General features: G+C 45.8%; 3 protein-coding genes across 7 annotated transcripts; 1 reads left to right on the forward strand and 2 right to left on the reverse strand.

Moving 5' to 3' along the window:
• Window positions 1–2,405: 2,405 nt before the first annotated feature.
• On the reverse strand, window positions 2,406–10,526 carry PNP (purine nucleoside phosphorylase). Its single transcript, XM_007990665.3, has 6 exons — window positions 10,346–10,526; window positions 7,074–7,243; window positions 4,990–5,093; window positions 4,617–4,792; window positions 4,313–4,503; window positions 2,406–3,116 (listed from the first exon to the last, which is right to left on the reverse strand). Exons 1-6 carry the CDS (start codon window positions 10,354–10,356, stop codon window positions 2,899–2,901), a joined length of 870 nt encoding a protein of 289 aa, XP_007988856.1. The 5' UTR covers window positions 10,357–10,526; the 3' UTR covers window positions 2,406–2,898.
• An 8,246-nt stretch (window positions 10,527–18,772) lies between these two features.
• Window positions 18,773–22,326, forward strand: PIP4P1 (phosphatidylinositol-4,5-bisphosphate 4-phosphatase 1). Of its 2 annotated transcripts, none has more exons than XM_007990657.3 (7): window positions 18,773–19,041; window positions 19,363–19,553; window positions 19,907–20,013; window positions 20,461–20,566; window positions 20,753–20,805; window positions 20,895–20,985; window positions 21,472–22,326. In XM_007990657.3, the coding sequence occupies exons 1-7, from the start codon at window positions 18,879–18,881 to the stop codon at window positions 21,613–21,615; spliced, it is 855 nt and encodes a 284-aa protein (XP_007988848.1). In that variant the 5' UTR covers window positions 18,773–18,878; the 3' UTR covers window positions 21,616–22,326. The 2 variants fall into 2 exon arrangements, with proteins under 2 accessions (XP_007988848.1, XP_007988849.1); XM_007990658.3 differs by having other exon boundaries at window positions 18,773–19,020.
• Window positions 22,327–22,416: 90 nt separating this feature from the next.
• On the reverse strand, window positions 22,417–24,922 carry APEX1 (apurinic/apyrimidinic endodeoxyribonuclease 1). 4 transcript variants are annotated; one of them, XM_007990661.3, is made up of 5 exons: window positions 24,832–24,922; window positions 24,411–24,536; window positions 24,016–24,203; window positions 23,323–23,515; window positions 22,417–23,192 (listed from the first exon to the last, which is right to left on the reverse strand). In XM_007990661.3, the coding sequence occupies exons 2-5, from the start codon at window positions 24,466–24,468 to the stop codon at window positions 22,675–22,677; spliced, it is 957 nt and encodes a 318-aa protein (XP_007988852.3). In that variant the 5' UTR covers window positions 24,469–24,536; window positions 24,832–24,922; the 3' UTR covers window positions 22,417–22,674. The 4 variants fall into 4 exon arrangements, with proteins under 4 accessions (XP_007988852.3, XP_007988851.3, XP_072869060.1 ...); XM_007990660.3 differs by having other exon boundaries at window positions 24,777–24,887; XM_073012959.1 differs by having other exon boundaries at window positions 24,411–24,531; window positions 24,782–24,872.
• Between the last annotated feature and the right edge of the window lie 78 nt (window positions 24,923–25,000).

Consider the following 25,000-nt stretch of genomic DNA (forward strand, 5'->3'; position numbering starts at 1 on the left):
CTACAACTTGGATGAATCTTGAAAACATTATGCTAAGTGAAAGAAGCCAGCCACAAAAGTCCAATTTCATTAGTATGAAAGTCCAACATAGTTAAATCTATAGACACAGAAGGTAGATCAATGGTTGGTTGGGGCTATGGGGAAGCAGATAAGGTTTCCCTTTGAAGTGATGAAATGATCTCAAAATAACTGGTAATAATTGTGCTTATTTATGAATACACGAAAGACCATTGAATTGCACACCTTAAATGAGTGAATTCTATGGTATGTAAATTTTATCTCAATACAGCTATTTTTAAAAAAGAAACTGAATAGGCTGGGCGCGGCGGCCCACGCCTGTAATCCCAGCTCTTTGGGAGGCTGAGGCAGGCAGATCACGAGGAGGTCAGGAGATCATGACCATCCTGGCTAACACAGTGAAACCCCGTCTCTACTTAAAAAATACAAAAAATTAGCTGGGCGTGGTGGCAGGCACCTGTAGTCCCAGCTACTTGGGAGGCTGAGGCAGGAGAATGGCATGAATCCGGAAAGCGGAGTTTGCAGTGAGCCAAGATTGCGCCACTGCACTCCCACCTGTGTGACACAGTGAGACTCCGTCTCAAAAAAAAAAAAGAGACTGAATACATTATGTCTTCATATAAATAAATACAAATTTAGTAAATCTACTTACTAAATCTAAAAAGCTTACAATGCTCTTAAACATTCCACTCAATTACCTCTAGGATATATTTTTCAGACGGCCCCATTCTGATTCCTGGTCAGTCTGACCAAGAGACAGATCGGGGTAGGAAAGCCAAGTACCAAATGCAGCTCTCCTCAAACCAATTACCTTTCTGCCTGTCTCACTAGAGCCTTTCATGTCCTGATCTAGTCACACCAGTTGTGACAATGACTCATGAACATGCCTAGTACTTTTTGCGGCTCTGCTTTGGCTCATCCTGATGTGAAATCCTCTTCCCCTGCTTCATCCTTCAAGACTAGGCTCAAAGTTTTCTATAAAACTTTACCTAAGTATCCATCACTTTAAGCAAAAGAAAAAAAGAAAAAAAAAACTTTCCCTAATCTACCCAATTCTCACTGTTGGGTGTATACAATCAGTCCCTCCTTTGAGCTCCCACGTGTGACTTTGTACTCATTTTGTACAAGCGTTATACAACAGTGACCTTGTAAATGAATCTTAAGATTGTAGGGCAAGGCCAGGAGGATGGCTCACTCCTGTAATCCTAGCACCTTGGTAGGCCGAAGCAGGAGGATTGCTTGAAGCCAGGAGTTTGAGACCAGCCTCAGCAACATGATGAAACCCCATTTCTACCAAAAAATACAAAAATTAGCCAGATGTGGTGGCATGCACCTGTGGTCCCAGCTACTCAGGAGGCTGAGGTGAGAGGATCACTTAAGCCTGAGTGACAGAGGTTGCAGTGAACTGAGATCACACCACCGCACTGCAGCCTAGGTGACAGAGTGAGACCATGTGTGAAAACAAGAGACAGAGCCACTCCAAGATGCTTTTTCTTTGTGTTGGGCAGTTAAGTAGGTCAGTTAACCAAACAAAGGATAATTTGAAAGTTCTCCAAAGCAACCTGTGCAAAATATCTCTTCCGTATTATACCACTAACAACTAAAATGTTGTCACTACTAGAGGCTTATCCAGACTAGTCTTTCTCAAAAGGCGCACAGGCCTGGGAGGGCAGTGTGGTTTTGAAACATGCCAGCCGGCTGACTGCGAGTTGATAAGCAAAGATAATAGTGCAGTGAGCCAACAAGGGGGAAATGCCTGGATACAGTATCACAGGGAGGTTCTGACCAAGTGAAGAGAAAGACTGGAGCCCAGAAAGGAAGTGGAAGGAGAGAAGCAGATACTCAAAGAGAAGCAGAGTGTGAACCAACTTCACAGGTTTGCCTGGGGCTGGCAGCAATCCAATGAACAACAGAGTGGCTGACAGCAGAGAGAGGCGTTTGCCACTGCCTTGTCAGAGTGGAGTGAATGGTGAGTGTGGTTACAGACGTTAGAGAAGAGTAGGAGAGAAAAGGCAAACAAGAGGAAATATAATTAGGGCTTTGGTAAGGAAGCGGGAACTGAGGAAGAGGCTAATCAGTGAACTGATTCAGCTATGATCAAATAGACAGGAAATGAAACAATCAGAAGGCAAGGGAGAGAGGAAGGACTAGCCTGACGGAAGTGGCCATCAAGTGCCAGAAGTTAACTTTTCCTTACCATCTCATAACCTCTTTCCCAGCTTTCATCATTTTGCCCTTCTTCATCCTTTGCTACACTCACATACTATCTCATCTCAGTTCCTAATTACTTGTCTGAGAAGCAGATAGTCACACAAGACATGTGGTCTCACATCCTTTCATGTCAATCTTGTCCTGTGCCTCAGCCCCATCCCAAGTTACACAAAAAATGAAACTATTTCATCTTTCTCTTTATTCTGACAACATTATGACATTAAATAAAGTCCAAGAGGTATTGGGTTAGTCCTTGTTTGGTCTCTGGTGATTTAGATAAGGCAGAACAGAGCTCCCAGGAATGTATTATCTCAAAAAGCTAGTAGCAGCTGCTGTGCAAAGTTCTAAGGCCCACGTCAAATCCTGGGCACCTCCACAGATGCGTGGTAGGGCATGGGCTCCAGCTTTTGTGTAAGAAAGAACAGAAATGAGAACAGCTTTATTTTGTAGCGCCAACGTCTCACTATGCTCACACCTGTGATCCCAGCTGTGAGAAGAGGATCTGGCACTAGAAGGGTCTAGTGGAAGAAAGTGGGAAAGGTGAAGGATAGAAATCTTTTCCTTTCTGCTACAACCTAAGGACAGAGGCACGTGACTCCAGCAAGGGGTCGAAGAAGGTAGCAGCTACTTGGATCTTGTGTGAGAGACGCCAGACCACTCCAGGGCAGGTCAACTGGCTTTGTCAGGGAGTGGAATGCTGGCCATAAGAATGGAGACCAACTGTTCCAATTTCTGTGCAGCTTGTTTGCCAGCCGCTAATACTTCTTCGTGGTTGGCCTTCTCCAGGCTTTCATAATCCATGATGACCTTGTTGGTGATGAGTGAGAAGCCGAAGACTCGAAGTCCACAGTGCCGTGCAACGATAACTTCTGGTACTGTACTCATGCCTGATGGTGAGAAAGATGGAAACCAACTGTCAGGATCCTCAAATAACTCTTTTCCTTGCCCTTTAGCCTCACTTTCAACAAGAATTAAAAATCTCAAAAAACATCCAAAGATGGCCAGGTGCAGTAGTGGTTCATGCCTGTAATGGCCAGGTGCAGTGGTTCACACCTGTAATCCCAGCACTTTGGGAGGCCAAAGCAGAAGGATGTCTTGAGCCCAGGAGTTTGAAACCAGCCTGGGCAACATAGCGAGACCTCAGTTCAAAAAATAATAAAATTAGCCAGGTGTGGTAGTGTATGCCTGTGATCCTAGCTACTCAGGAGGCTGAGGTGGGAGGATTGTTTGAGCCCAGGCAGCTAGAACTGCAGTGAGCTAGAGACGGTGCCACTGCACTCCAATCTTGGCAACAGAGCAAGGTCCCACCTAAAACAAATCCAAAGAAGCAGCTAAATTATTGTTGAGGTATGTTCTTCTGTATTGCCTAAAATAAATACACACTTCTTAAAATCACCAATGCAATGCTTCATTTCTGTATTTGTGGCAATTTTGAAGTCAATCCTAATGATAGAGTTCCATCTTACAGCTAGAGGTACAGAAGGTGGCTATAGTGAATTTTTTAGAATTCTTAGAAACAGTCATCAAATTGGCCAGGTGCAGTGGGTCACGCCTGTAATGCCAGCATGTTAGGAGGCCGAGATGGGCGGATCACCTGAGATCACAAGTTCAAGGACCAGCCTGGCCAACATGGTGAAACCTCATCTCTACTAAAAATATAAAAATTAACTGGGTTTGGTGGCACACGTTTGTAATTCCAGCTACTTGGGAGGCTGAGGCATGAGAATTGTTTGAACCTGGGAGGCAGAGGTTGCAGTGAGCCAAGATCATGCCACTGCACTCCAGCCTGGGTGACAGAGCGAGACATCATCTCAAAAAAAAAAAAAAAGAAAAAAGAAACAGCCATCAAATCATGGGTAGGCCATTCATTAGCACTGCAGCTGTTAACCCCTTGGTGCTTCGTAAGGAGATTTGATGCTACACCAAATCTCACCACTTTGTATTTCAAGAAGTCAGTTTAATTCACCCTTCCCTGTAATCAGATCCTCTCAATCCAATGAGGCCTGTTATCTCCTACTCCTTCCCATTCCCATTTTGCTAAATCCCTCCCTCTTCAAGCCTCCAGCCAAATTCCCCTTCTCACCAACAGCATCTGCTCCCAGCTTTTGCAGCAGACGAGATTCTGCCACAGTCTCAAAGCTGGGGCCTGCCAGCATCACATAGGTGCCTTCCTGTAGCTCACGTTGCTCCCCCATTTGTTTCCACATACTGAGAGCCCTCTGCCTCATAGTCCGGTCATAGGCATCAGACATGGCAGGGAAACGAACTCCAAACCTAGGACACAGGTTGAATTATCTCACATAAATGGAATTTTAAAAATTCACCCAAGGCTCCTAGAGAAGTCCTTAAATCCTACCCATCTGAAAAAAACAGAGTAAGATACATACCTTTCATCATTGGGCCCTCTGAGAGGGTTCTGACCACTGAAACCAGGTAGGTTGATATGGTCACGGATCAGCATGATATCTCCAACCTCAAACTTGGGGTTCAGCCCTCCTGCTGCATTGGTGACCACCAGGGTGTCCACACCCAGAAGGTGGAAAACCCTCACTGGGAATGTCACCTTCAAAGCAAAAGGTCAGAAAAAATTTTTACAAAATTTCATCAATCCAGCTACACGGAGATGCATGATATACACCGTGAAAGAAAAGGAAGGAGGGGACCAAAAATCCACCTAGCCCAGATAGCTAGGTAGTGAAAGAGGCTAGATAGTTCTCTCCTGCCTCTTCCAGATCCAACCAGCCTATTCCCCTGATTTACCTTCCAGAGCGAGTACCCTTCATACATATGGAACCTGCCCTGCATTATCACACAGGCTCTGCCATTCAGGAACCCAAACACCAGTCGGCCAACATGACCTGGCACTGTATACAAAAAAGAAAGAGAAATGAATGGGATTATACTTTCATGCAACACATATCCATTGAGCACCTACTGTGAGTTACTCGCTCTCCTCAAAATGTTAGGATATAATTAAGTAAAAGACTCATTATTATCTCCGCTTTCAGAAAGTTTAAGTCTGGTGGGAGAGCCAGGCATTACTCATAATTATACAAATACAACCTGAGATTAGAGATAGGGGGTAAGGATGTTCAGCATGAACATACAAAGTAGGAAGGGCTTTTTAAAGAAATTTCAAGATAATACAAGCCATACTGCCAGAGAGTAACAAGGGAGTAAAAAAAAGTAGATACTCAGAAACGGAAGGTTCAATACCACATGCTGTCACTTGTAAGTGGGAACCAAATGTATACATATGGACCTACAGAAATAATAGACACTGGGGACTCAGAAAAGTGAGAAAGTGGGAGGGGGATGAGGGGTGAGAAATTACCTAACAAGTACAATGTTCACTGCTCAGGGGATGGTTACACTAAAGCGCAGACTTCACCACCATGCAGTATATCCATATAACAAAACTGCATTGTACCCCTGTAAATTTATTAAAATTAAAATAAAAAATAGGCCAGGTGAGGTGCCTCACGACTGTAATCTCAGCACTTTGGGAGGCCAAGACAGGTGGATCAAGAGGTCAGGAGTTTAAGACCACCCTGGCCAACATGGTGAAACCCCATCTCTACTAAAAATACAAAAATTAGCCGGGTGTGGTGGCACGCGCCTGTAATCTCAGGTACTTGGGAGGCTGAGGTGGGAGAATCACTTGAACTTGGGAGGTGGAAGTTGCAGTGAGCCGAGATCACACCACTGCACTTGAGCCTGGGTGGCAGAGTGAGACTCCTTTTCAAAAAAAAAAGTTAATGTAGTAATTATAGACCTCTTCAAATTTTTCAAAGTTCTCAAAACATGTATTCTTATATATTGCCCTAACTTAATTACCTACCTCCTCAGTCCAGCAAGCAAGCTCATAGTATACTTACTCTGGCTTCCTAAAGAAGAGACTACTGAACTAGGGGAAAAGAATTTGAACACATGCAAGTCTCTTTCCTTACGACCCATAGAACAGTCCTATGGGAACACATGTCCATGTAGGGGTGCGTGGGAGCACAAAGATAACTCCCCACAGACATAACAGCCATTATTACCACTCCCTTATCTGGCAATCTCTTCTAATAGATGGTCAACCTATCCCTTAGGGAATGGGAGAGGGACCAGAACCAAGAGGAAGAGCTGAGGAATTCTTAAAGATAGAGGAGCTTATGCAAAAAAACCAAAATGAAACAAAAACAGTAATAAAGTTGACATAGGAAACCCAAGTGGAGTATGAAAAATAAACATGTTGATAAGCTTAAAAAAATTAACCCCCTTATCGTTTAATGCAGTGCCCTTCTCACTGGGGGTAGGAGTGGCCAATGGAGCCAACGTCACTACTATCTCCCTTAAAGAAGTATGCCCTTCATACACCCTCTCTTAATGTTTCCCACACCTTCCCCCTCTGCTCTCCCAGTCTTGTTTCAAAGGGTTTAAAAAAATAGCTATTAAAAGTATTTTCCTGCTGTCAGGTCTTAAAAACAATTCTTAACTCTCCAGGGAAAAGAAGAAAGAAATCTTAAAAATTAATAAATAAACCAACAGAAGTTAGTTATTTGAGAAATTAAGTAAACCAAATAAATGACCCTTGCCCTTTACTTGGCCCCTGTCACCTGGCCTTCTTGTAAGTCTTAGTCTCAGTCCACTGACACACACATGCCCTGTCTCTTGTGGGATGTCTGCTAGAGGAATCTCCTGGGTCATTCTGATTCACGGTGGGCTTTTCTCCTCTCTTACAACATTTGTCTTCAGTGAAATGCTAGGTCAAGGAGTAGAAACGTCGGCCTCCTTGGTTGTGTCCCACAGAATCCCAATAACATCCCTCAGTCCCATTCCCCGCCTTCGCTTGCCAGTACCTGTACTTCGGGGAAAGTTGGGGATTTCACTGTAGTCAAAGATCTGGGCCTGAGTTAATTTATCAGCCAGACCTCCTAATCCAGAACCACAGATTATTGCAACTTGAGGTCGGTGCTTAGTGTGAGACAGAAGCCATTCTGCAGTGTTCTTATAATCTTCATATGTGTATCTAGGGGAGAAAAAACATCAAGGTGAATTCTGCTCCCATTCCAAGGGCATCACAGAGAAATGACCTTTGGTGCAAAAAGGCTGGCAGGTACACTGAGGCAGCAGGGACAGAGAAGTTGGCACAGAGGGAGAGGCCATACTATGCTCACCCATCTACTCAGCCACCCTTCTTTCTGAATCAAGCCCACTACAAGTCTGATATGAAACTCCCTTCATTCCAGAGCCTGGCAAAACTTAATAAAGCCTGTTTCTACTAACAGACCCAACTCCAGTGTTGGATCTACTGAACACTGGCAAGTTGCATACTTATCCTTTTTTTTTTGTTTTTGTTTTTTGTTTTTTGTTTTGAGGCGGAGTCTTGCTCTGTCGCCCAGGCTGGAGTGCAGTGGCGCTATCTCAGCTCACTGCAAGCTCCGCCTCCTGGGTTCACGCCATTCTCCTGCCTCAGCCTCCCGAGTAGCTGGGACTACAGGCGCCCGCCACCACGCCCGGCTAATTTTTTTGTAGTTTTAGTAGAGATGGGGTTTCACCGTGTTAGCCAGGATGGTCTCGATCTCCTGACCTCGTGATCCACCCACCTCGGCCTCCCAAAGTGCTGGGATTACAGGCGTGAGCCACCGCGCCGGCCGCATACTTATCCTTATGGCAAAGGTTTAGAGAGGAAGGGATCAGAGTCTACAGGGAAGTGCAATGAAATAATCAAATTAGGGTGGGTAAAAGGGCTTGACCAGGAGGGAGCCCAACAAGAGTACTCTCAATAGGATTAAGCCCTTCCTGAGGGTGGTGACCACCTAGTAAAATTCCCCTTATTACCTTACCTATTCCCCAAAGACATTCAAAATGTAATTAAGATCAACTACCATGAAGGCAGGGAGAAACTCAAATTTCCTTTTGAACCCTCATCCCTCCAATTCCTTCCGCAGCCAAAGACTTAAGGGCTACATTTTTTTTTTTTTTAAACCAATAAAACACAATGGGAACACCCCTGGTAGAAGTCTACATACCATTCTTAGCTCCCTGGATCACAAAGGGGTTAATTCAGACAAGAAACTAGATAAGCTGCCTTACAAAACAGCAGACCCAGTCCACAGTACTGGTTGTCAAAAGGCTAAACCAGGACTGACTACACTAATTCTCAGCAGACGCTCGTTAGAAAGACAGATTCTGGCACTCCAGCCTGGTGACAGAGTGAGACCCTATATAAAAAACAAAAAACAAACCAAAAAACGGATTCTGGAGCCCATGTAATTTTGATTTTAAAACCAGGTTTAGGGGCCAGGCAAGGTGGCTCATGCCTGTATTCCCAGCACTTTGGGAGGCCGAGGCAGGTTCACAAGGTCAGGAGATCGAGACCATCCTGGCTAACACGGTGAAACCCCGTCTCTACTAAAAATAAAAAAAAAAAATTAAAAAAAAAAAAATTAGCCAGGCGTGATGGCGGGCGCCTGTAGTCCCAGCTACAGGGGAGGCTGAGGCAGGAGAATGGCGTGAACCCAGGAGGCGGAGCTTGCAGTGAGCCAAGATCACTCCACTGTACTCCAGCCTGGGCCACAGAAAGAGACTCCGACTCAAAAAATAAATAAATAAAAATAAAATAAAATAAAATAAAATAAAACCAAGTTTAGGAATTGCTGGTCTAGAGGGAAGCAGAACTCAACCTAGATTCTAGTCTCAATATTGTCTTTTTAGGCATCTAATTTGTGCTCCAAATTATTTTCTCAGGTATAAACAAGGGAATGTAAATTGGCCCCATCTACCTTATAGGCTCGATCTGAAAATGAATTGAATACTTGCTAACAACCTCCAAAGACCTATGGCTCTGTTACACACAGTATTTGAACTTTTCTCCTGCTTTCCACCTGCCTGTGGTCTTCTTCCTGTCCTTCCCCCTCCCTGCCTCCTTCCAGTTTCCTTTCTCTCCACCGAGGATCTTTGCTCTTCAGGAACCTAAGGGCACTTACCCAGAACCCCTACACTAGCAAGAATCAACCCGTGTTACTTTTCTTCTATTTCCAAGTCCAGTTCTCTCACACCCATCTGGGAAGACCAAAGGTTGCCTTCAGAGGTGGCAATGAGGTGTGACAGAGCTGAACATAACTAACCAAGCTTTCACAGGAAATTTTTTACTCCCAAAGCAGAGCCTGGGAAACCAGATATGATTGCACAATACACCAGGCTACCCTCAGGGAAGCAGTTGGATACGGTAGATTGGGGGCTGGTCAACACAGCCACAGGATAATGGAGAGAAGCAATTAAGTTGGTAAAATGTTAATCAAATGGCGTCCCCAAAAGGTGCAAAGGAAATGAATGGTGTGTGAAGCTGCCACCACATGGCATGTCTAGCTACAACTCATAGCACTTCCTCATTGGCTATCAGTCCCCACAAGAACACCCTGGCTCCCTGAGCATCCAAAAGCAACTGTGATGCCTAATGCAGGTCACTTGGACTGGGGCATCCAGGACCAAAGCAGAGAGAAGAGTTTTCAAAGGCCTGGGGTGGGGGAAGTGAGCAGAGGACTGTTGCTCAATTCGATGACTGATTTCCTTCTCCACTTAGGTGTCAGTTCCCACTGAGTTTATCATACTTCCAGTCTGGAAGGAAGGGAGGAGTGTAACTGGCAAAGGAGGTGAGCAATCTTTCCTCTAAAGGAGGAACTCCGAATTTGAGCACCAAAGTACCTCGCAGCTTTACCCAGACCCTAGCACGGGAATTTATGAAGAGCGCAGGGGGTGAGGACACCTCCTCCTGGTATGGAGTGAGGGATATATATATCCATACACTCATTCTCCACTTGTACCCCTAACACACACACGGAGACACACAACGGCTGCTTTTACGGAGTAGCTTAGACCGCACCAAACTGTCCCCTTCCTGCTCCGGTGGCGCCACCCCAGCTTGATTCCCGCGTGCGTCCCTGCCCGCGCTGGCTGCCACATGACTCTGCCGCCTTGCCCCCGACAACAGGCTCCGTGCCAGGCCTCTCTGCATCCCCTGGGCGCTCGCTCCCTTCCCCGGCTCCCTCTGGGCCCAGTGTGCCAGGTTCCCGGGTCTCACAGCACCCGCCCCTCCCCAAGGGTCCTGCGGGCCTGATGCCCGCCTCACCCGTTCTCCATGGTCTCGCAGCAACCCTCTCGATGAACCTGCTCCGGTGTGCTCCGGTGTGCTCCGGTGTGCTCCGATCCGCTCCGATCCGCTCGGATCCGCTCGGATCCTCTCCGCTATGCTGAACTGAGCAAGGCTGCCCGGTCTGGTCCGCACAGTTCGCTCGCTGTTCTAGGCTCTGGCTTATATCCCCAGCCCTGGAGTCCCCAGCCAATGGCAAGCGAGCACGCGGGCCGGCCCCGTCTCCATGGTGACACACCCTAATTTAATCGGCTGAACCTGGGCTGTAAATCTAATCGGAGTTCTTCCTAGCCTTAAACCTTCTCCCTCGGGGCGCGGGGTTGGGGGGCGGACCGGAGCGCACCCAGCATTTCATCTCCGTACCCATTCCAGTCCGCAGAGCAGGAATTCCCAGCAAGAAGGCTTATGCGGAAATAGGGCTAGAAGTCGGGAGGAAAGCCCCCAGCCCTCTCCCTGCAACCTCATTCCAGCTGTGTCAATAGCAAACCGTGAGAGATTCAAAAAGAAAAAATTTCAAACCTTCGATTGTACAACCCCAGAATAAAAATGAAGCGAGCCTGTGTCTGAGTTGCTGCCTGGGCAATGGAAGCTGGGTCGCCCCTGGCAACAGTTCTTACTTGGAGGATACAGGGTTTAGGAGAGCACATCCAGGCCCAGACCGGGAGAAGAAAAAGTTCTCAGGCAAGAATTCCTGGGTCCTAGATGCCGACGGAAAGGATGAGGATGGATTTGGTGGGTAGGGACACAGATAATCCCTTGATCTGCGCAATACTGATCCAAGCAATTCAGGTAACTAGAGGACTCCTCCCAAGATGAAAATTCTGTTATCGGAATACATGGGTACCAGAATATAACATAAATAGCGTGTCTTTGGTAGAATACAACTATTTCTTCTCCCCACATTTACAAATTAACCAACTTTACATCAAATCACAAATCAATGGTCCTTGCTTAGCTGTTGGAATCTTCCACTTCTTCCCTCCTCCAAACTCTTTCCGCTTGCCGTTTTACGCACTTCTGTGGCCAGCCACTATTTTCCAACTGTTTTTCTCATTCATTTAACAAATATTTATTGAGCATCATCTATGCACCAGTACTGTTCTAGTGCTAGGGACACAAGAATAAAAACAATATCTGTAAAATTTTAAAAATATATGTATACATATATATATGAAGGTCAGGCGCGGTGGCTCACACCTGCAATCCCAGCACTTTGGGAGGCCGAGGTGGGCGGATCTCCTGAGGTCAGGAGTTGGAGACCAACCTGCCAACACGGCAAAACCCCGTCTCTACTAAAAATACAAAAAATTATCTGGGCGTGGTGGCAGGCACCTGTAATCCCAGCTACTTGGGAGGCTGAGGCAGGGAGAATGGCTTGAACCTGGGAGGCAGAGGTTGCAGTGAGCTGAGATCTCACCATTGCACTCCAGCCTGGACAACAGAGCGAGTGGCTGGTTCCTGAGAACTTATTAGCACTTTGAAAATAACAATGCACACAAATTGAAAGAAAAATATTTCGTTCTTAAATAACCACAAATAGTTACTTATGGGATATGTGCATCTGTTTGGCACTACTCAACTTCTCACATGTTGGAATCCAATGCTACCACCCTCAATTTCTGTTCCGTGCTGATTTTTACAGAGTACTTTTTTTCTTTTTTTTCTTTTTTTTTTTTACATAGTAGTTAATTTTTATCAGAGGGACCTTCTAAAACCATCTTTTGTAAAGATACGTTGTCTGTATATATATATTTTGAAACGTATCACTCTGTCACCCAGGCTGGAGTACAGTGGCATGATCTTGACTCACTGCAATCTCTGCCTCCTGGGTTTGAGTCATTCTCTTGCCTCAGCCTCCTGAGTAGCTGGGATTACAGGCGCCTGCCACCACGCGTAGCTACTTTTTGTGTTTTTAGTAGAGATAGAGTTTTGCCATATTGGCCAAGCTGGCCTCGAACTCCTGACCTCAATTGATCTGCCTGCCTCGGCCTCTCAAAGTGCTGAGAATATAGGCATGAGCTATCACACCCGACCAGATATACTGTCATCGAAAGGAATGTGGTACAATCTAGTGTTCCAACTGTGAATCACCTCAAGTTAATAGGTCACACAGTGTTTAAGAAATATAAAATATTGCTGTGTTTCCTTTGAAAATTAAAACTATCCCACAGTACGCTTGTAAGCTTGTACTTTGGCACAGAGTTTGGGAATCATGGCCCCAGTCCCTCCATGACACCTCATTCCTGAATCTACATAGTGTAAATGAATGGGCTCTAATAAAACTATCTGTGTATGAATGCCATCTTCACCCCTTATTTACTCGTTGTGTGGTCCTAGACAAGTAAAATTCTTATTATGCCTCAATTTTTTCCTCTGTAAAATAGCGATAATAGTACTATTTTTGCAAAGATTATATAGAGTACCTTTTACATGTTTAGGTAAGTGCCTGACTATATAATAAGCACACATTAAATGCTGGCTATTATTATTAATCTCCATTGTGTCTTTCTCTTTTGATCTTTCTAGACTCACCTAACCATAAATTGAATCAAAATAAAAACTAGAGGTATATCCAGCCTATCAATTCCAGTGAATCCCACACTGTTCAAAACAGAAGGCACTAGCCATGTGTGGCTATTTAAAAGTAATAAAATTAAGATGAAATATAATAAAAATAAAAATTCAGTTACCTAATCATACTAATTACATTGTAACTTCTCGATAGCCACATGTGGTTAGTGGCTAACATATTGCATAGCATAATTGCGTTTTTATGCTAGAGCACAGCACTGCTCTTATCTTTTCTAGTCACTGCTACCTTGTATCCACATAAAAGAAACTGGAACTGTGCTTTATTATTTACTTTTAGGGTAAAAGAGTTCCTGTAGCATTCCTATAGACAGGAACCAATCATCAATCTTAGGATGATTAGAGTTCATTAATGCCTTATTACCCTTTCTTCTATCTTCTCATCACTTCTATCTTCAGAGGAACTCCTTGTCCAGGAACATACTTAGTAACACACTTATCCTCTACCCTCAAGATCAAGGACACTAAAAAAAGGTGGCAGCAATAGGTTCTAAGTCACTCAGTATTGCTTTGTGAAGTGGGGAGACGTCTCTAGATAGTGACTCCCAATGTCAACAATTATAGAAGCAAGCTCTATAGGCCTGTCAGGATCCTTTAGATAGGGAACCTATTTTATTCCTGCCCTCTCAACTGAGATCTCTTATTATCTCTAGATCACAAGCTAAATATGCTCTTTTAAAAATATCTACCCCTGGCCAGGCACAGTGCCTCAGACCTGTAATCTCAGCACTTTGGGAGGCCAAGACAGGAGGATTAGTTGCGCCCAGAAATTTGAGACCAGCCTGAGCACATGGTGAAGCCCCACCTCTACAAAAAATACAAAAATTAGCCAGGTGTGGTGGCATCTGTGGTCCCAGCTACTAGGGAGGCTGAGGCAAGAGAATCACCTGAGCCCAGGAAGTCAAGGCTGCAGTGAGCCGTGACGGTGCCACTGCACTCCAGTCTGACAGAGTGAGACCCTATCTCAAAAAATAAGATAAAACATCTACTCTCCTTACCACCATAATCTTTGATCTTCCATTTTCTCCAATTACTGAAATTAAAATATTTTAGGGTTTTTCCCTGTTTTTTTTTTTTTTTTTTTTTTAAAGATAGGGTCTCGCTCTGCCACCCAGGTTGGAATATAGTGGCTCAACCTCAGCTCACTGCAGCCTCAATCTCCTAGGCTCAAGCAATCCTCTTTCCTCAGCCTCCCAAGTAGCTAGGACTACAGGCATGCACCACCACATTCGCCTATTTGTTATTTTTATTTTTTTAGAGATGGGGCCTCTTCATGTTGCCCAGGCTGGTCTCAAATTCCTGGGCTCAGGTGATCCTCCCACCTCAGCCTCCCAAAGTACTGGGATTCTGGGTATGAACCGCCACATCCAGCCCTTTTATTTCTGTTATAGAGATCACTTTTATTTCCCTTTTCTAAGAGTGAGACTTCCATCTGTGCCTCACTCAGTGGTAGGAAGAACAGAGTAGAGATAAAGGACTGGCCTACCACCCTCTATTCCAAAGACCTTAGCTCGTAGAAAGGGAAGCCAAGAATTCCCTAAAGGAAAGAGTAAAGAACTGAGGCCTAGGAAGAGCAAGGAGCACAAAGGAGCAAAGTCCCAATGTAATTAACATAAATTAATCATTTAAAACCAGGCCATACCCTACCCCAATCTCATCCAACCCCTGGCAAACTAACCCTGGTCTTAGTTAACTCACTCTGCACATTACCAGAAACTTTCTGTGCCTTTGAAATGCATGAAGGGATTGTGTTGTTTTCACACAGGTGATAAACTACCACTTCAGGAAAGAGGAAAAAATAAATAGGGCATGTGGAATATGTGAAAAAAAAAAAAAAGAAATCAAATTGGGACACTTTGGGTCATAGAAGCCAAGCAGATGTTTTCCACCCCATCCTCTGGCCATATACACACTGTAGTGGTTATCACTTTGTTGGAAATCTAAAGAAAAAAATGCTTTGAAATCTTCACAGTTTCTTTATATTCTATTATATAACACACTGAAGTGTGTTCCCCCAAATTCTTATGTTGACTCTCTAACCCCCATTGTGACTATATTTGGAGATAAGATCCTCTAAGAGGTAATTAAGGTTAAATGAGGTCATAATGGTGGGGCCATAATCCAACAAGACTGTTGTTCTCATAAGAAGAAGAGAGGCCAGGCAGGGTCTGTAATCCCAGAATTTGGACACCAAGGCAAGAGGATCACTTGAGCCCAGGAGTTAGAGACCAATGACCAGCCTGGGCAACATAGTGAGACCCTGTCTCTACAAAAAATAAAAATATTAGCCAGGCATGGTGGCATGCACCTGTCGTCCCAGCTACTTGGGAGGCTGAGGTGGCAGGATTGCTTGCACTCAGGAGTTCAAGGCCACCATAAACTATGACTGCACCACTGCACTCCTGCCTGGGAGACAGAGTGAGACCCTAAAAGTATGGAAAAAGAAGAGAAAGAGGAAGAGAAAGCAAAAATGTGTGCAGAGAAAAGTCCATTTGTGCTATAGGGAGAAGGTGGCCATCTGTAAGCTAAGGAGAGAAGCCTCCAGAGAAAGTCAACCTGCCAATATCTTGATCTTGGGCTTCCAGACTCCAGAGCTGTGAGAAAATAAATGTTTGTCGTTTATGTTATCTGTAGTGTTTTGCTATGTCAGTCCTAACAAATCAGTACACCTCAATAGCCTAATTGTTCTCAATCTAAGTGGGAAGATCCCACCCCATAAGTAAAAATCAGGCAGTACCTGAGATGCCCAATATTTACCCAAGATAATATTAAAATGATTTATCTGTATAATACAGGTACCAACCAATCAGAACCAATGCCACCATAAACAACCAATGCCAGCCACCCTGTAGTGTCCCAGCTGAATATCTGCCCTGCTTGCAACTGCAGCTAACAATATTGTTCAGTACCCAGCAAATTTATCCCAAGATGGGGCTTAAGTTTCTTTGTTAATTAATTTGAGAGCCATTTATCAAGCAGCTTCTATATTCCAGGCATTTAGCATAAAAGGGGGCCCATCCCAAGCACCTTCTCTCTGCCACCTCTGTGCTTCTGCCCCTTTCAGTCTACCTATCAAATTATTTGAATGTAAAACATTAGATCATAAGTCAGAAGACCGGGATTTAGAGCTCCATTTCAGTCTGTCACTTAGCTTAAATGACTCCATTTTACACAGTTTCAGTTTCCACATCTGTAAAATAAAGATATAGTCTTGGCTTCCCTGTCCATTTCACAGTGGATTCTGAAATAAAATGAATACAACTATGAAAGTGCTTTATTGGCCGAGCACAGTGGCTCACGCCTGTAATCACAGCACTTTGGGAGGCCGAGATCGGTGATTCAAGAAGTCAAGAGATCGAGACCATCCTGGCCAACATAATGAAACCCCATTTCTACTAAAAATACAAAAATTAGCTGGGTGTGGTGGCAGGCGCCTGTAATCCCAGCTACTTGGGAGGCTGAGGCAGGAGAATCGCTTGATCCCGGGAGGTGGAGGTTGCAGTGAGCTGAGGTCATCCACTGCACTCCAGCCTGGCGACAGAATGAGACTCTGTTTCAAAACAAAAAGAAAGAAAGAAAAGAAGATGCTTTATTAATTGTGATCAAGTTACAAATATTATTATTTTTTGCATTTTTCTGCCTATTGACCTACTCAAGACAGAGCTCAGGTCCTAGTTATCCATGCACAATATTCATTTTTCTTTATGTTTTAGAAGTTTTCTCTGGCTGCTCTAGTTAGACGTGATCTCTTCTTTTCTTGAACTTGTATTACGTTGTTTAATTCTTTTATTATGAAGCATGTGCTGTATCATGAATTTCTAGTATTGATATTTTTCCATATATATGATTTTTTTTTTTTTTTTTTTTGAGACAGGATCTTGCTCTGTTGGCCAGGTTGAGATCATGGCTCATTGTAACCTTGAACTCCTGGGCTCAAGCAATCCTCCACCTTAGCCTCCCAAAACATTGAGATTACAGGCATGAGCCACCACTCCTGGCCTGATATTTTATACTGTCAATGTTTACAGTACTCTGTCTCCCTGCCTAGAATGTCTTTCACACTCCTTTTTAAGGAGTGTCTTTCACAAAGTGTAGATATTTAAAAACTATTTTTAGGACAGTTTTTGGAATATATGTGTAACTACGGCACAAATAATGAAACCTACTCCAACCTCAGACAATGCTTGAGTGTCCGTGTGCCACAAACAGCAGAAAGAGCAGCAGACTAGCCTCCCTCTATGGAGCTACAACCTCTTCCCTATTTTGTATCTGGAGCTTCCTTAGTTCTTTAAGTGTCTGTTACGGGCTCTTATCTAACTGGTCGAAGGTTACTAGCTTCTAAGTAGAAGTTGGCCTGAGAAAACCCTGTCTAAAAAAATCAGGAACTAGATGAAGTCTCCAGCCCCTGTAACAGCCAAGTGCTGGGACATCAGCAGTTCCTTTGTTATTAAATATTTGGGGCTGGCTGTACTTTCTTCCATGCAGGTTCCTTCTCAGTGGAGAATCTGCTAGCCAAGCTGATAATGGACCTCCTCGGGGTTTATTGTTTTTATCGATTCCTTGTTGCTTCCCATAGTTAAAGCAGTCCCAATTTGGGCTATGACTCGGGAAAAAATCCAAGTGCGGTTCAGGTGCCCATAAAGACCACAGGAGACTTCAGGTAGGGGAGGGAGGCACTGCCCCTTTGCTGGAAGCAAAGTTGAGACAGGTCTAAAGACTGTCCCATCTGTCAAATAAGGTGACAAAAATAACCTTGGATTTGATTAATCCAATCAACAAACTGCTAATAACAAATGTTAAAGATTGGTGGTCATAAAATTGAGTAAAGGTACGGTGGCTTGCGCCTGTAGTCCTTCCCAGCTATTAGGAAGGCTTAGGCGGGAGATCAAACCCAGGAGTTTGACTCCAGCACAGGCAAGACCCCATCTTTATTGGATTTTTTTTTTTTTTTTTTTTTAGCAAAACGACGAAATCTTCTAGTATTGGAGACACTCATGAAAAGATAATTTAACAATTTGATCAGCAGTGGGGAAAGACGGGCTCTGTAAGGGCAGCTTCCAGGAGAACCGAGTCTTGTGTCCCGTCCCTAAAGTAACTCCAGCGACAAAGGCTGGAGAGATAATCTTAACTTTTTAATCCATTTCCTCCTGGTACATCATTACCCTGACTTTTTAAAGGTACTTCTTCGAGTAGAATGGCTAACTTTGTCTACTGTTCCCCACCGTCCATCTTCTCCCCACTCTGAAGATCCCAAGCTTCCGCACTTCTTGATTGCACCCGCCCAGCCACCTTTAAAATGCATAAGCCACGCCCCCCATGTTCTGGCGCTAAGTTCGGGCCAATGCAGTTGCGCCGCTAGTATCACAGGACTAGGGAAGGAAAGTCACCAGCCAATAGAAAACCAGTTATAACGCAAAGCCGGAGAAAAGTGTTTCAGTGTTGTCTTTGAACCAATGAGGGGCAGAGCAACAGAGCCCGTGCAGCTTCCAGAAGACCAGTTGAGCAGAAGCAGCCTAGCCCCACCTCCTGGTCTGGAGGTAGCGCGATGGGCGTCGCTCCCAATAGCTTGCAGAACCTCTAGTCACGTGCAGGTTTTGCAAGCCCAGCAGCATCTGGCAGGTCATGTGACAGTTGACGTTTGTGCGACGTTCCCCAATGGAAAAGGAGAGCTGCCTTCACAGGACTAGGAATTGGTTTATCTACGAGAATAACAGCATGACCGGGGCGGGGAGAGCCTATCAAGTGCTGCTAGACGGAACGGGGCGGGGCAGGCCACTGGTTGCGGAGTGAGCTGGGCGCGCGGCGCGCAGGCGCCCTGGGGACCCGGTAGCGGCGGTGGCGGTGGCGGTGGCGGTGGCTGCGGCGACGGCAGAGGCGAAGGGAGCCGGATCGCCGACCTGAGGGGGAGGCGGCGGTGGCGGCCATGGCGGCAGATGGAGAGCGTTCCCCGCTGCTGTCCGAGCCCATCGACGGTGGCGCGGGCGGCAACGGTTTAGTGGGGCCAGGCGGGAGTGGGGCTGGGCCCGGGGGAGGCCTGACCCCCTCCGCACCACCGTACGGAGCCGGTAAACATGCCCCGCCCCAGGGTAAGCCGGGGCGGGTCCGAGGTGCTCCCCGGGGTACTCTGAAAGCCGGGGAGGGGGCGGGACCGAGGGCGGAGGCGGGTCCCAGTCGCCAGGTGCGGGACTGCTGCACCTGTGACTGGGCGAGGCTTCCTTCCCTCCGCAATCGCGACCACAGCGTGGGACGGAAGGGGGTTCTGAGCAACCTGATGGAAGCACCAATTATGAGAAGCCCTCCGAGCTTGGGCAGAGGGTTGAAAATCAGAAAGACTTCCCTACCACCGTGGAGCATCAGTGGAGGATGTCTGTAAGTGATCCCAGCCCTTCTATTTTCTTCCTCTCCAGCATTTCCCCCGTTCCCCGAGGGACATCCAGCCGTGTTGCCTGGAGAGGACCCACCCCCCTATTCACCCTTAACTAGCCCAGACAGTGGGAGTGCCCCTATGATCACCTGCCGAGTCTGCCAGTCTCTCATCAACGTGGAAGGCAAGATGCATCAGCACGTAGTCAAGTGTGGTGTCTGCAATGAAGCCACTGTGAGTTATACATATATATGAAATGGGCCCTGTTTCCTGGATCCTCTTTCTGATGTCTTGGTTCTAGACCCTGACCTTCCGGCTGTTAGCCAAGTGCTCTTGATGATACCCAGGTTTCAGTTCCAGGTGTCTCACGCAGCCATTTCCCCAAAAGCCACTCACCAAAGCTAACGTTTACTTTCTCTCACTTCACACCTAGCCTAGTTCCTATTTGCAAATCTCATGTTGTAGTCTGTTTTATTTCTCCTTCCTGGCTAGCACCTTATTTTTCTGATCTCATAAAGTGTTTTTGGAGGGAAGTGGAGGGGATTGGGATTAGAGGTTTGCTTGCTGATGACCCTGTTATTCTCTAGCCAATCAAGAATGCACCCCCAGGGAAAAAATATGTTCGATGCCCCTGTAACTGTCTCCTTATCTGCAAAGTGACATCCCAACGGATTGCATGCCCTCGGCCCTACTGGTAAGAGGCATAATGTGGGGAAGGGCATAAGTGAGGAACTGGAAAGTCAAAAAAGGATGAGCGTATATAGAGAATGTAAAGGTGAGAGAGCCTAGTGTTTATTTAGAAGGAGAAAAGGCTTTGAAGCATATGCCTCAGGAATGTTACAGCAGTCTTTCTCATTTCTCAATAAAAATATTGGGATGAAATGATGTCGTTTAGGAGAATAGAGAGCCTTGGGGACTGGGTGTGTTATCCTGAGGTCGGAGGGGAATTGGGGACCTGAAGTTTAAGCAGTGCACTTTCTTTCTCAAGGATTCTTGAGGGTATACAGTTGGGGGACAGAGTATCTTAAGTGTACAAAGTCGAGTGACTTGATAGGCAGGGAGTGGAGGATGTGAAACAGGGACTGTGTGAAGATTTTTAGGATTAAAAACTTTTCAAACACAGTCTTTTTCTTTTGTATAGCAAAAGAATCATCAACCTGGGGCCTGTGCATCCCGGACCTCTGAGTCCAGAACCACAACCCATGGGTGTCAGGGTTATCTGTGGACATTGCAAGAATACCTTTCTGGTGAGGAAGAGGTATTGGGAAGGGGAGGGGAAAGGAGACTAGGAGTCATTTCGAGTATATTTCTTGGAGTAATGGTAATGACCCCTGAAAGTCTGTCCTATGGGAACATGTTCTGCATCCCCACCCCAAGGTTCTCATTGAGGGGGACCCTGTTTGTGCTATTATTTTCGTTTTCTTTCTCCATAGTGGACAGAGTTCACAGACCGCACCTTGGCACGTTGTCCTCACTGCAGGAAAGTGTAAGTGATTAGGGATTGAGCTGGTCATTGATGTATGGAGTAAAAACTATGGCTATAGAAAGCATCCATTTCTATTTGCCTCCCCACAGGTCATCTATTGGGCGCAGATACCCACGTAAGAGATGTATCTGCTGCTTCTTGCTTGGCTTGCTTTTGGCAGTCACTGCCACTGGCCTTGCTGTGAGTACCCTTGCCCCAGTCTCTTTCATTCTGCAGCCTCATCTCTATAGGCTAAGATCTGGGAAATTGCTACCCTAAAAAAAAGTGGAGGAAACTTGAGGGAGTAGTTTAAGATATGGATGAGCTAAAGTGTAAGGTGGCTGATCAAACAGACTTTTTTACTACTAAGAGTGCAAAACAGCCATCCTTTCTCTGTAGGATGAGGATAGGACAGTGCAGTGCTTAATTTAAGAGTTGCTATTTGCAAACCTGGCTCAGTTGTCAGATATTAAGAAAAACTGAGATACAGTGTGGGATGGGATGAGTATGTTACTGCCTAAGGGAAGGGAGCTGAACAGCTCTGCCTTTAAGAAGGTCCCTGAGGGTGGCTACATGTGGATAAGGAACAAGGACTGAAGCATGAGTTATTACTCTTCTTAGGACTCATAGGAGGTAGTGGAGACCAACATTAACCCCATCTTTCTTTTTTTCTCCCTCCTTAATCAGTTTGGCACATGGAAGCATGCACGGCGATATGGAGGCATCTATGCAGCCTGGGCATTTGTCATCCTGTTGGCTGTGCTGTGTTTGGGCCGGGCCCTTTATTGGGCCTGTATGAAGGTCAGCCACCCTGTCCAGAACTTCTCCTGAGCCTGATGACCCACAGACTGTGCCTGGCCCCTCCCTGGTGGGGACAGTGACACTACGAAGGGAGCTGGGGTAGTTAAAGGCTCCCAGGGCTTCTATAAGGAAGCCAAGCAGCTGCCTTCCTTTTCCCTGGGGAGAGGTAGGAAGGAACCAGGCCCTCACTTAGGTTTGGAGGGGCAGATAAGAGCACTGCTGACCATCTGCTTTCCTCCAAGGGTTGCTGTGTCTAGGGTGAAGTAGGCAAAACGTTGCCCTTAAAACTGGGTCCTAAAGACGGTTCCAGCCTTGTCCTTCCTGTGTGCTCCCTGAGAGCCATTCCTGTCCCTTACACATTCCAGGGCAGGGTGGGGGTGGGTAGCCCTGGGGGTTCCCCTCCCTCTTGTGCACCATTAGGACTTTGCTGCTGCTATTGCACTTCACCAGAGGTTGGCTCTGGCCTCAGTACCCTCAGTCTCCTCTCCCCACATTGTTTCCTGTGGGGGTGGGGTCAGCCGCTGCTCTGTACAGAACCACAGGAACTGATGTGTATATAACTATTTAATGTGGGATATGTTCCCCTATTCCTATATTTCCCTTAATTCCTCCTTCCGACCTTTTTTACCCCCCTCCCCCCAACCAGTTGCAGTATTTAACTGGGCTGGGTAGAGTTGCTCAGTCTTTGGGGGAGGTTAGGGACTTATCCTGTGCTTGTAAATAAATAAGGTCATGACTCTACCCTTTTTCAGTTGTTAACTTGTATGCACGAAAATATGAGGAAGGGAATATGTAGCCCCACAAAGGGGTAAGACACAAAGACAGCAAGGCTGAAACTATGGCTCTTTATTTTCATGTGGATAATTCAAAGTCATTAGTAGTCTTTGTTCAATTTTTCTTAAAAAAGAAAAAAACCCTCAAATAAAAATTCTTGGGCTTAAAAGAACTCTAAGTCTGTCACAAGAGCCTGGTTGGAGGATTCTTATTTTTATAGATGAGAAATACAATGCAGATTTCTCTGAAGAGTGTTTAAAGGAATGGTAGTTGAGGGGGCTTATTTCTCAGGCTCAAAGTGATTTAGGGGTGGTGTCACAGTGCTAGGTATAGGGTGATAGGACAGTGATCACTGCCGAGGGCCTTGGAACGGATCTTGCTATCACACAATGCAGGTAACAGAGAGTGGGACAACAAAAAGTAATCAAGGCGCCAACCAACATTCTTGGATCGAGCATTCATCATGTAAGTCCAAAAGGTGTAGGCATAGGGTGTGTTGGGGTAGAGGTGCCTAAAGCTGTCAGCCAGTGGCACAGCCTGCAGTAATTCCCCAAAGCCTTGGCGCTCTTGTGGCGTGAAGCCAGCATTCTTTTTGTTTCCCTTGGGGTTGCGAAGGTCAATTTCTTCATGTGCCACATTGAGGTCTCCACACAGCACAAGGGGCTTTCGGGAAGCCAGGCCCTTCAGGAACTTGCGAAAGGCTTCATCCCAGCGCTGCCGGTACTCCAGTCGTACCAGACCCCGGCCTGCATTAGGTACATACGTTGTTACCAGCACAAACGAGTCAAATTCAGCCACAATCACCCGGCCTTCCTGATCATGCTCCTCCTCGCCTACAGAAATGAAACAGAATTAGCATAAAAAACTGTAAGAAAAGGGAAAGCAATCAAGAGGTGGGGCAGAGATGGAGAATTAGCAATTGGTCTTGAAGAGTTGAGGCATTAGGCATCAATAGGGTCTCACCTATGCCATAAGAAACTTTGAGTGGGCAATGGCGGGAAAGTAGGCCCACGCCACTGTATCCTTCCTTGTCTGAAGGAGCGGCCCAGTATTGATGAGAGAGTCCAGGCAGCTCTTGAAGTTCAGCTGGTAGTTTGTTCTCTGAACATTTGGTCTCTTGAAGGCACAGTATATCTGGGGCTTCTTCCTTTACCCACTATAAGTGAAAAGAAAGGTGGAAAATGTATTATCAATTCAGCAGAACATTTACTGAATATATGCTAAGTCATAAATATGCACAGGTTAAACAGTCAAGCAGTTCGAGGTTAAACAATAAACAATTCAAAGCTAGATAAATGAAAACAGAGAGGTAAGAAAGTCTTACATGCTATACTATGAATGTGTTTTTTCTATAGGCAAGCTAAGATTTTTAAGCTATAGTTAATGAAATGGAGAACATGCTGAAGATAAAATGGAGGAAATATAGTAGAGGTTTCTGCAACATTCTGGGAAGAGGAGAGAACATTAAAAAAGAAAATGGCAATGGAAGTGAAGGAACAGACATTTAGGAAATATAACTGGCAAGACTGGGGAAGCCCCACAGAAAACTGCAGGCAGGAGAAAAAACAGCCTGAAGGCTATACGGAGAAAAGGGGTGACTAAACCCTAAGATCATTCAATACTAAAGAATGTCTCTTCCCCTCAAATACCACTCACATCTAATCCTTTCTTCTTAATCCAGGCTCGAAGCCCATCCACGTTCCAAGAGCAGATCTTGAGTGTGGCAGGTTTGCCACTGGGTGAGGTTTTCTGATCGGGGGGGTCCTCATACAGGGCTGGGCCCTCTCCTGCTGCCTCCTTGTCATTTTTCTTTGCGGCCGTCTTACTCTTCTTGGGCTCTGGCTCTATAAAATGAGTAATATATACTGACAAAAAGTGGGTGGTTTCCAACCGCGATCCGGCGTTAACTATGGACCCAACGAAAGCCTGGGGTTACTGCGTCTTCACAAACCCCTGCAAAAATGAGTCGGCCCGTACTTACCGTTCATCAAGGGAATTACAAACACCCCCGCCGTAGCTTCTAGGAAGAGGGGCTCATTTTATTCTCTTACCTGTCTTGAGCTCATCCCCGTCTTCTGCCACCGCTCCCTTTTTCCCACGCTTCGGCATTCCCGTAACGAACGCTCTTCGGCACCTGTACCGCGTCGCCCACCAAAGCAGTATTTTTACCGCGTTGCCTACAGACGCAAAGAAATCATGAAACCAGCTAAGCCTGGGGTGAAGACTCCTCTCAAGAGGATCCCCGCACCAGGTCCCGCCTTTCAAACCATGTTATCTCTAAATCCTTTCCCCGCCTCCGTGCACCACAGGCCCTTCAGCCCCTCACCCACGTTAACTAGATCATTTCATAGTGCCTTGTACCCTACTCGCGAGATCTGCCCTCCAGCCAATTGAGGATCTTAATTAAGGGTCCTGACTCAAGCTTGCCGTTCAGACTGCCAGCGAAGCCCCTCTTATGAGCAAAAGAGCAACCCTGTATCTGCACCGGTCCGATGGCAGCCTAGCTCCTCCTAACCCGAGCACAAAGAAGGATGCACGCTGAGCCCCCACGTGGGTAGCGGACCTGGTCACGTGATCAGAGGCACGCTTCACATGGCTGAAGAATGCGCGTGATTGGTCTGTCTGACACCACGTGACGAAG

Source organism: Chlorocebus sabaeus, chromosome 29 (assembly GCF_047675955.1).
Source record: "Chlorocebus sabaeus isolate Y175 chromosome 29, mChlSab1.0.hap1, whole genome shotgun sequence".
NCBI classification, from domain to species: domain Eukaryota; kingdom Metazoa; phylum Chordata; class Mammalia; order Primates; family Cercopithecidae; genus Chlorocebus; species Chlorocebus sabaeus.

Excerpts from the sequence above, each read along its gene's own strand:
- PNP (XM_007990665.3), bottom strand. Across the intron at positions 5,094-7,073 it reads CAACTTTCCCCGAAGTACAG|TGCCAGGTCATGTTGGCCGA; the intron begins GTACTGGCAAGC and ends TTTTGTATACAG. Across the intron at positions 4,504-4,616 it reads AGAGGGCCCAATGATGAAAG|GTTTGGAGTTCGTTTCCCTG; the intron begins GTATGTATCTTA and ends CCTGTGTCCTAG.
- PIP4P1 (XM_007990657.3), top strand. The coding sequence starts at position 18,879 with ATGGCGGCAGATGGAGAGCGTTCCCCGCTGCTGTCCGAGCCCATCGAC. Across the intron at positions 19,042-19,362 it reads TAAACATGCCCCGCCCCAGG|CATTTCCCCCGTTCCCCGAG; the intron begins GTAAGCCGGGGC and ends CTTCCTCTCCAG. Across the intron at positions 20,806-20,894 it reads TGTCCTCACTGCAGGAAAGT|GTCATCTATTGGGCGCAGAT; the intron begins GTAAGTGATTAG and ends GCCTCCCCACAG.
- APEX1 (XM_007990661.3), bottom strand. The coding sequence starts at position 24,468 with ATGCCGAAGCGTGGGAAAAAGGGAGCGGTGGCAGAAGACGGGGATGAG. Across the intron at positions 24,204-24,410 it reads CGGGGATGAGCTCAAGACAG|AGCCAGAGCCCAAGAAGAGT; the intron begins GTAAGAGAATAA and ends CTCATTTTATAG. Across the intron at positions 23,193-23,322 it reads CAAAGTTTCTTATGGCATAG|GCGAGGAGGAGCATGATCAG; the intron begins GTGAGACCCTAT and ends TCATTTCTGTAG.